The sequence below is a fragment of the Hypomesus transpacificus genome, chromosome 10 (genome assembly GCF_021917145.1).
Source record: "Hypomesus transpacificus isolate Combined female chromosome 10, fHypTra1, whole genome shotgun sequence".
NCBI lineage: Eukaryota > Metazoa > Chordata > Actinopteri > Osmeriformes > Osmeridae > Hypomesus > Hypomesus transpacificus.
In genome coordinates this window covers 11,888,522-11,898,867 of record NC_061069.1, presented here as the reverse complement: position 1 = coordinate 11,898,867, position 10,346 = coordinate 11,888,522, and the positions used below count along the sequence as shown (strand labels likewise).

Here is a 10,346-nt window from a genome sequence, read left to right as displayed (position 1 = left end):
TTTGAAGGACTTTTCAAGAGTCAACCACATCGAAAGACACGAGGAATTCGGAGCCTAAATCAGAGACAATTTGTGTTCTTGGTGACCTATAATTATCTAGAGAATCTTACCCTGGAACCTCCCAGTGTAAATGAGTACGTGGGTCTGGTCATAGTGATCCATCAGACCAGGGCTAACTGAATAATGAAGGAACGCTGCCCTCTGCTGGGAGAAAAAGCTAAAACAGCTCCTGTCTTGTGGTTCTCCTAATGACCGGTAAATGGCACGTGGTGACCAGGATGGCATCCTGGAGAGCACTTGGATGTGAGGATCAAATCCCATAGGAGGATCAAATCCCATGGGAATTCATTCTGTAGTTAATAATCCTGCCCTATAATTAAAACAATTGTCAATATAAATATATATAATCCGAATGACTAAAAGATCTATATTAGGCTCTGTGTGGTTGTGAAGAAAGGATGAGGATAGAGAGCCATACAATACAAAAAGGCATGAATGACAGAGTGAAAGAGAGACAGAAGAATAATTGGAGGGCTTGCAGGAGGTTGAAAAAAAGGAGAGATGAAAAGGGCAAATGCCAAGAAGGGGGACAGGAAGTCAGTTTGAGAGCCGTCCGATAGACCCGCCCCTTTGCGTGTGTGTAATCCTGAGTTCTGAGTGGCTGACGTGTGTGTCTGTCATGCCAAGGCATGGGCTTGCGTGCTCCAGTCAGCTGCAGAACTGCATGGCCTTGTTTTGAGTCACATCACGCCAAATCCAGCCCTTTCATTGGCTAAGCTCACCAGCATGCAGTGTGCCTGAGGGCCAAACGAATTCCATAGAACCTAAAAACCCAGATGAAAAAGCCCCTGTATGTCAGGCCCTGTGACAAGCCAATGTGTGTGTGACATAAATATGATCCACAACTGACATTCTCATTCAAACACAAGCTCCCACCAATCGCAGCTATCGATAGGGGTGTTCCTAAGCTTAGTGTGAGCCAATAGGAGGAGGAGCCCTGTCAATTATGAACGGTCACGCAACTGTGCTGGAGGAAGATTAGCATCTCCGTGGCAACGCTAGCCACGCCCTTGGCTTGTAGCTGTCACAATGCATCAGTAGTCCCCCATGCGTTAGACCAGGTTGACAACTGTCCCCTCAAGCCCTGTGTGTGTGCGTGTGTGTGAGAGTGTGTGTGTCAGTTTTCCGCCACTCTGCTACTCTCACAACAGCTTGGCTAGCTAGCGTGCGACCAGATGAAACATTTAGAGGAATTAGAGACAGAGTACCCAGACCCCCAATCAGGAAATGTGAGGCACTCTCACACACACACACATGCACGCACACACAGGGAGGGGGGGGGGGGACAGAAGGACTGATCAGATGAGGCACTGGCACTCTGCAGGAGTAGGCTGTCATACTCCACTACAGCACGTCAAGAGTTCAGCCCACCTCACCTGTCTGAGGTGAAATGAGAACAGCCCGTGTGGACACAGAGAGAACGAGGGCCAGAGAAAAGGCTTTATTGCCACATTGTTAACCGACACACATTCAGCCACATCATGAGAAAGATGAGTTTCAGACAGTTCACTGTACAATGCACGGTGTGTGAGCAAGCAGAGGGGGACGTTTTTTCCGTTAGACTATGCGTGTGTGTGTGTGCGTGTCAGGCCACATTCCATCTTGTCTGGAGCCCACCTGACCTCAGTGTTCTCACGTTTCAGAGTTGTCAAGAGTCCAGAGCTGTCCACATCAGGTCCCTCCAGTCTTCCATCATGTGACCTGGAGCTGGACAGCCAGCGGAAGATCCCGGACTGGAGACACGACGGCGTCTGGATGCTGGTGTCGATGCAGGTCCACACCACGGGGGGTTGAAGCTGGTGACACCAACCCTCCCTACGACTCCAGACCCAGCCTCTCATCCACAACACGCTCATCCAAAGTGCAAAAGTATTCAAAGTGAGATCATGGTCTGCTCTAGTAGTCCTGGCTGCTGCTTGTGTTTTCTGGTTGCCCAGCATGGGGCGTGTGTGCACGTACACACACTGCATGGGTAACCTTGTTATTTTCACCCCAGAAACTCAATTAACCCCCTCCAACACACACACACACACACACACACCCTGCTGTGGTTCCTTAGGCGTGAGTAAGTGTCTGGGCTGGAAACTGGGCCTTGGGGGGGCTGGAGCCCCCGTCTAGACTCCAGAGTCTTCCAGACACAGGTTTGTCCTGGATTCTTTTATTGAGCATCCAGGTCATGGTTCAGTCAAGTTTTTTTTTAATGCACAGTCAGCTAGTCCGAGGCCCAGTCCGAGCCTCCCCAAACCAGCCCAGTTCCAGTCCGGTCCGGGTCCTACTTGAGCAGTTTGGGGACCCCCATGGATGTCATGGTGGTCATGCTCATAGATGGCACGGTGATGTCCTTGAAGATGGGCTGGGTGATGCCTGCGTAGGAGGGCTTGTTCTGGTTCAGGGTCTCCATGATGGTCTGGCGCATGTCGCGACTGCCATCACCTCGCACCGCCAACAGGGCAATGATGTGCTCCTCCCTAGAGACACACACCGTTACAAAGTAGCACAAACCTGCAGGGTGTGTGTGTGTGTGTGTGCGGTGTGTGTGCGCGTGCTGTACCTGATGTCAGGGTATTTGGACACCAGTGTGGAGACCTCCAGGTAAAGCAGGCTGGGATCAGTGAGTTTGAAGACCTCGGCTATGGCAGCGATGGCATCACACAACCGGTCAGTGTCCTCGCCCTACACACACACACACACACACACACACACACACACACACACGCACACACACACATACATACACACGCACTTTAGTGCTAGTCCTCCACCAGAATGCACCAATTATTTCGTATAGGTGTAATCCCTAGGTGCAGTCTACAGGTGTAATCTCCGGGTGTAATCTACAGGTGTAATCCCTAGGTGTAGTCTCCAGGTGTAATTTACAGGTGTAATCTCCAAGTGTAATCTACAGGTGTAGTCTCCAGGTGTAATCTCCAGGTGTAATCTACAGGTGTAGTCTCCAGGTGTAATCTCCAGGTGTAGTCTACAGGTGTAATCTCCAGGTGGAATCTACAGGTGTAATCCCTCCTCACCGCTGTGAGCTTCCTAAACAGGAACTTAAACTGTTCCGCTTCCTTGATCATGCGCTCGGCGCCCTCTTTCCTCTCGTCGGCGTTCTTGAAGCTGATCCTCTTCTGCATCACCGCCTTGATGTACTCCACCACCACCCTCCGATGGGCCTCGCTCGTCATCTCCTGCACCACACGCAACACGTTTAGCACACGCAAAGCTACACTGCAGTCGCTTCACCTTCTCCCTCACTCCACCCACAATCATCATCATCATTGTCATCATCATATGGTCATCTAATTTACACAGCACATTCTCGGAAACACGCCCAGGAGCCCATGAAGCCCTCCAGGAGCCCCCCAGGAGCCCGGGTACGAGGAGGCCCTCCTGCAGTCTCAGCTTTACCTGGTTGAAGGGCTTCTTGATCTTGGCAAAGTCGTTGAAGTAGTCCTCGACCGTCACACAGATGGTGTCCACAGCGTGCGAGCCCGTCAGCCACTTCCTGGTCATCAGCTCGGCCAGGTGGTGCTGCAAGACCAAGCAGCCAATCAGACGACCCGGCGTCACACATCGAGTGCCATGACACGCACTGAAGGCAGCACAGTGTCTTCAGGCAGATGACGTGTTTTTTTTTTTTTTTTACAGGTATACATTCGTTTGTCTGAATCGTGCTCAAAAAGGTTGACCAATCAGAGTGCAGAGGAGTCCCTTACGTCCAAATCTAAGAAGACCTCGTCCAATAGGAACTGGCAACCCTCCTTGGCCACCTCGCCGAGGGTTCTGTTGATGGGGGCGTCGTTGGCCATGGGCTCAGTGGAGCTCGAGTACTTCCGCTTCAGGCTGTTGATGGACTCTCTGTGGAGCAGCACACACACACACACACACACACACACACACACACACACACACACACACACACACACACACACACACACACACACACGCACACACACACACACACACACAGAGTTGTCATCAGACATACACCAAGGAAACTGTTGTGCTGGAACAGAGCATGGGGAGACCTGACCACAGACAGGCCAGAATGTTCCATCACAGCCCTGACCCACAGGAACGCGGTCAGAACTATGATGCTAATTATGATCCTACTTTTGTACTTTCGACAAAGATTATTTGTAGTTTTAGATTATATACTTTAGGCCAGGGGTGTTCAATCCTGATCCTCGAGAGCCCCTGTCCTGCATGTTTTAGATGTTTCCCTGCTCCAGCACACCCGATTCAAATGAATGGTCATTACCCGGCTTCCACAGAGCTTGATAACAACCCATTCATTTGAATCAGGTGTGCTGGAGCAGGGAAACATCTAAAACATGCAGGACAGTGGCCCTCGAGGACCAGAATTGAACACCCCTGCTTTAGGCCAAAGCATCTGCGAAATGAATGAAAAACGTCTAATGTGACAGATCGTGGACATTGTGGGTGCGTGGCCCCTGGCAGGTGTGAAGCGTGAAGCAGACGCACTTGAAGGTGTGGCAGTTGTTGATGATGGCGATCATGTACTGGACGTAGCACTGTGGTAGCTGCCTGTCCTTCAGGTGATCCTCCTTATAGGCGATGGCTTCTTCCTTATACCTGCGCACCAACATAACACGGGGCGGGATTAGCTTAGCTTGAGCACGCTGAGGTAGCGAGATCGTAAAGGGATTCACTACAGTCCTGACATGGGTGGATGAGCACTCTGGTTCACGTCATGATCAAGGTAGTGGAGGTGGAGCTACGTCCAGGAGGTGGAGCTACGTCCAGGAAGTGGAGCTACGTCCAGGAAGTGGGCGGTACCTGATGAGGAAGGAGCTCATCTGCTTGAGACACAGCTGGAGGACCTTCTCCTTGAAGGTGTCGTCGATCTGGGCCGCCACCTGCAGGTTCTGCTCAAACATCTGGGAAGAGGGAGAGAGGGAGGGAGAGGGAGAGAATGAGGGAGGGGGGGGAGGGGAGAGAGAGGGAGAGGGAAGGAGAGAAAGGGGGGGTTGAGGGTGTTAGAGAGGGAAGGGGGGAGAAAGACAGGAGGGGTTGAAGGAGGAGGAAGAAAAGGACGGAGGAAAAGGGGGAGAGAAAGGAAGAAGGGGATAAAAAAAAGGGGGAGAAGGAAGGAGAGAAGAAAGAACAACAGTTAGGTCACATCTACCATAAGAAACAAACATGGGTCTAATCCATCAGGACAGGCAGGAGGCAGGCAGAGTTACCTGGAAGACGATGGCAGGCAGGGTGGTCTGGTAGTATCCATCCTGGTCTGCCTCAGGCTCGCTCTCCTTCTGCCAGTCCTTCTTGTCAGTCTCCAGGGCCTTCCTCAGCCAGCCTGTAATGTTAGACTGCCCAGGCAGGCAGGCAGGGCTTGCCGTTAGCCTGTCTGTCCATCCAGGCAGCATACAGCCTACTGGTCCAACACGCATCATCGGAGGAAAGACGTGTGTGTATTTGCAAACCCACAGGGATGCCGTTTTTTGACATTTGTGTCAAAAAGGTGTATGTGACTGTCGGGATGAGTGACTATCTTAGTATGTGTGTGTGTGTGTGTGTGTGTGTACTCACAGTGAAGGTCTGGACGTATTTGCTGAGCAGTTTGTCCACCACGTCCTGAGGTAGCAGAGGCTCCAGCATGTTGATGTCACACTCTGACATCAACTCAGGGTTCCCCATCATCTCCCCACTACGACACACACACACACGTCAGTGTAGTGGAAGGCTAGAGCCGTCAGGAGCCACACACAGACAGGAACATGAATATGATAGCCCTGTTGAGGCAGTCAGACATGAGCACACTGAAGCTCATTTATAATGAATATCAACACGCACGTGGCTCGTACACAAACACAGGAAAACAAGGTGCAGCATGTGCCGCTGGTCACGTGACTAACCATCCCTGTAAGCCCCTCCCCCTGGGGCCCGTCTGTAAGCCCCTCCCCCTGGGGCCCGTCTGTAAGCCCCTCCCCCTGGGGCCCCTCTGTAAGCCCCTCCCCCTGGGGACCGTCTGTAAGCCCCTCCCCCTGGGCACCGTGCTGGTATGAGAATCGGATATGAACCTTGTGGTTGCCTTTGTTTGAACATCCCATAAGGGAGCGGTCCATTAATCCCTCCTCTCTACAATCCTTCCCGAGCACGCCATGTGGGCGGGTGTGCGTGTGCATTCATTGGATTATCTGCACCAGCCCTGCTTAGTTCACATGCCATGCAGTTTCTCTCGTGTCTAAGAGCTGGATATTCAATATATTCAATGAATGGTTCTAGTCTGTGGTGAGGAGGCACGAGGCTGTCGGCAGTGACGGGAGATGTGCTCCCTGCCTTGAGGTGGGTGTACAGCAAAGAGCACACACACTCGGTGTGTTGCACAGCCAGGGCTCGGAATTAACGTTGTCCCGTCGTCCCGGAGACGATGTCTGGGACAGTTCAACCTAAACTGTGGGACGACTGCGGGACGATAGACCATAATAATATAAAATGCATATACCAGTGGTTCAACACGTTTGAACACAAGGCGGGTGAAATATATATCATCTCATTTAGCTCTAGCTTAAAATTCCATAAACTGTAAACAATGTATTTACATTAAAAGCGCTGCTATGTGTTAGGCACTGGACTGCAGAGTCTTCATCAAGGATCGAACCTACTTTTGAAAAGAAATGGCTAATACATTTTCAAACCTTTTTAAACTTTTTTTTTCAAACCTTTCAAAACAATTTTCCAAAATATTTTTTTACCTTTCTAAACTTTTTCTTTTTATTATATATTTTTCAAACCTTTAGAAGCTTTTTTTCAAACCTTTAGAAACTTATTTTCAAACCTTTAGAAACTTTTATACTATGGCCACACCAAGAATTGTGTTAGTCCCACCATGAAACAAGCAAGAAAATTGTGTACGTGTTCACATTGAAATTCAGACATTGAAAAAACGGGGTACTGGGACCATGATGAAAAAAATTTGTTGCGAGCCCTGCGCAGAGCAACGCACACAAACAGCCAAGTGATCTCGTCGGTTGAGCTTCCAAAGGTCAACGAGGTCAAAGTTGAGCGCAGTGCACAATCGGTCGAACCTTACCTCTTGTAGGTGTTGAGGACCCAGGTGAGCAAGGACACGATCTCGTTAGCCTCCAGGTCCTCGGAGGTCAGCTCCTGGGTCCTCAGGGACACAGCCACGTGGTAGAGCTTGAAGAAGGTTTCAAAGGTTTTGTAGTGGGGCGGGAAGCACTGCACCATCAGGTTCTTCACCACCAGCAGGTCGTCCAGAACGTACTTCCTGGTGATCTCCAGCAGGCGCACCAGCCACATCTTGTCCGACTCGCGCGTCTCTGACTGGGTGCCCTCGATGCGACTGCTCACCGTGCCCTCCATGACCTGGTGAGACAGGGGAGGGGAGGGAGGCAAGACAGGGGAGGGAGTAAGACAGGGGAGGTGGTGAGACAGGGGAGGGGAGGGAGGTAAGACAGGGGAGGGGAAAGAGGTAAGACAGGGGAGGTGGTGAGACAGGGGAGGTGGTGAGACAGGTAAGACAGGGGAGGTGGTGAGACAGGGGAGGGGGGGGGGGGGGGGGGGGGGTAAGACAGGGGAGGGGGTGAGACAGGGGAGGTGGTGAGACAGGGGAGGTGGTGAGACAGGGGAGGGGAGGGAGGTAAGACAGGGGAGGGAGGTAAGACAGGGGAGGGCAATAATGCTAATGTGAGCAGATCACGTGGGCCACAGGAGCGTCCCTTGGTACCTGGAACATCTTCTCCTTCCAGCGCTTGGGCCGGCCTGGCGGCAGGAAGCCTGTCTGCTTCTGCCGGTCCATCATGCGCCGGTCGATCTTCTCCTCGCGCTCGATGATGCGCACCACAGACACCAGCATGGTGGGGTCACGCCGCACCGTCACCATGGAGCGCTGCAGCACCATCCACAGCTGCTTGGCCAGCTCCTCCGACAGACCCTGCACCTGGGGGGGGGTAAAGCAAGAGAGAAGAGTACAGCAGAATGGAGTCAGGCAGAGTAACGTACAGTACAGCACAGTCGAGCAGAGCAGTAAATATGCAGGAGGAGATGAGGGCAGGACAGGTCAGAGTGGACTACATAAGATACTCTCTGTCTGTATATCCCTATCTGGTTCCCAGCCTACCTCCCCAAAGTAGTTGCGTATGAGGTTCATGTCGTGGGTGTTCTTGCTGTCCATGCGGTACTGCTCGTACATGAGGTCGTCGCGGGAACACTCCAGGTCCATGAGCTTGCGGTGGGCTTGCAGCAGCTCCGCCTGCTCGATCAGATCCTGGGTGGCCTGCACGATCTCTGGGACTGCACGGGGAGAGACGCAGCAACCGTTCACTCACAGAACACACGGACAGGCCATGACCTGTCCCAAGCCACGCGTGGTTTAAGTTACTTCAAGCCCATTTGTGACAAGTACAAAAACGAAATCCTAATTCCTATGTGGTTCTAAAAAATCTAAACATTTGGAACTTCTCAAGGTTTTTTATGAGTTCCCTGTAAGTGGTTAATCTGGGTGACGTTGTCCTCCTTCTACCTGAAAAGACGTTCTCCACATTCTACCTGAGAAGATGTTCTTCAGGTTCTCCACGGCGGAGGCTAGCTGGCTGTGCTGCACCACGGCCTCTTTCACATCCTTCAGGTTCTCGATGGTGTTGATGCTCTGCCTCCAGTCTTTGCTGACGTCCACCAGAGAGCTCTGGATGTCTTTCACGTCCACCAGGGCGTTGTGGAGCTGGCTCAGCCCCGTACGCACACCGTCAAGCTGGGACTGAATGGCAGCCTGGGGGGGGGGGGGGGGGGGGAGTGGGGGCAGTTAGTGTTTTATTTTATTTTTTTAACCACGGAAATGTAAAATTGCGTGGGGGAGGGGAGTGTCTAGGTAAACAGTAAAGGTGAACTGTTGAATAATCTATTTACTTCTCTAACATGACGTTTTGAGGGGTCAAAATGGTAGAAGTGAGAAGTCTTTACAATTATTTGTCAGAGAATTGTGCACAGCGTGTTCCCTTGTCTTTAGCTTGTATGACAGTGATACTTCCGCACGTAAGTGGAACAGATAACTTGTTACGGTCTCAGGGGAAGGTTTGAAGTTACCTTCAATCGAGCTTCTACTGACGCTTTCTTCCGCGCCTCGCGCCGGCGATATTGTTCCACCTTGTCCAGCTGATCCGACCGCTGCAGCATCCCGGCCACCCGCTGCACGGCCGTGGCTTCGGCCTCCCGGTTAGTCTCCTCCATACCAGCGTCAAGCTAGATCAATCATTCATCAAATGACAATCAGTCAATACCCTACAACTGAGTGGTCTCATTCTACTAGCACCCACAGCGACCGCGGACAAGCCAGCTACAGAGTACTGTTTTGTTTACACAGTCGGGTTAGCTAGCGAGCTAGCTAGACGAGGCTAAGTTGGTTTGAGCTAGCTCAACTTATTCACTGTAGTTTTATTGCTAGTGTAACTAGATCCATACGATTCAAGCAAGTGAAACTAAATGCTATATTAATTAACGAGTAACTACTGCCGAGAACATTTGGACAGAATCTAGCTTGAAGTAGTTTAACAACACGGTTCTGAAAATAGCTAACTCGCTAGCCAGCCCCGCTTTCCACGTTCACAACATGTCATTAGCCGACTGACACGGTCATTAGAACAAGTCGGCGAGAAGACACACACAGGCCCAGAGATCGAAATAGTCAACAGAAATTACGTGGCCTATCACAACAATAGACTACAACATATACTTACCAATTCCAGCAATAAGTGTGAATGTAAAATCTCGTTATATGAATCTCATATTAATCCCAACAACATCGACCGCAGTTTTCCTGGTTGGCTGTTCCTGGTTGACAACACCCGTGTACTCGGCCCCGCCCAATAGCAGCTGACAGCAGCGTGCTTGCAGCATCAGCAGCGCGACGATTTGTCGTAGTTACATTCTAACCGTGCATTTGCATGTACAACTTTATGATTTCTTTCGTGTTTTATAGGTTGAACTTCAGAAAAATTCATATATAGCCTATATATGACAACGCATACAGTTTGTCTGTACACGTATAATAGATGGTAATAGCCACTTACCGTTTTGTTTTGAAAATCATCATTAATGCATAGGCTATCAGAATCCACATTTGTCGAATTCAACATTTTGCAATAAAACAAACACAAATTGACATTTTTAAAACGGCAATTTATTGAAAATACTGGTGTAAAGAATGCTGCATGCAGCTATGTTGTTGACCAGAAGACAACTGTAAACAATTGAAAAGTTGTTATTTTCAAAACTTTAGAGAAACACTAGGCCTACTTAATATT

The 10,346-nt window shown here is 50.5% G+C and overlaps 1 protein-coding gene across 1 annotated transcript; it reads right to left on the bottom strand.

Annotated features, from left to right (window-relative positions):
• Positions 1–1,487: 1,487 nt before the first annotated feature.
• Positions 1,488–9,902, bottom strand: exoc3 (exocyst complex component 3). The gene is made up of 15 exons (XM_047028147.1): positions 9,780–9,902; positions 9,130–9,285; positions 8,596–8,815; positions 8,168–8,340; positions 7,775–7,987; positions 7,118–7,413; positions 5,614–5,731; positions 5,268–5,393; positions 4,861–4,961; positions 4,546–4,656; positions 3,777–3,918; positions 3,469–3,591; positions 3,087–3,248; positions 2,612–2,733; positions 1,488–2,528 (listed from the first exon to the last, which is right to left on the bottom strand). The coding sequence occupies exons 2-15, from the start codon at positions 9,271–9,273 to the stop codon at positions 2,333–2,335; spliced, it is 2,247 nt and encodes a 748-aa protein (XP_046884103.1). The 5' UTR covers positions 9,274–9,285; positions 9,780–9,902; the 3' UTR covers positions 1,488–2,332.
• Positions 9,903–10,346: the final 444 nt, after the last annotated feature.

What these genes read in the sequence shown, in the direction of transcription:
- exoc3 (XM_047028147.1), bottom strand. Translation starts at nt 9,273, where the DNA reads ATGGAGGAGACTAACCGGGAGGCCGAAGCCACGGCCGTGCAGCGGGTG. An exon ending in CAGTAGAAGCTCGATTGAAG is followed by an intron (nt 8,816 to 9,129) that starts GTAACTTCAAAC and finishes CCCCCCCCCCAG; the next exon opens with GCTGCCATTCAGTCCCAGCT. An exon ending in GGAAGGAGAAGATGTTCCAG is followed by an intron (nt 7,414 to 7,774) that starts GTACCAAGGGAC and finishes CTGTCTCACCAG; the next exon opens with GTCATGGAGGGCACGGTGAG.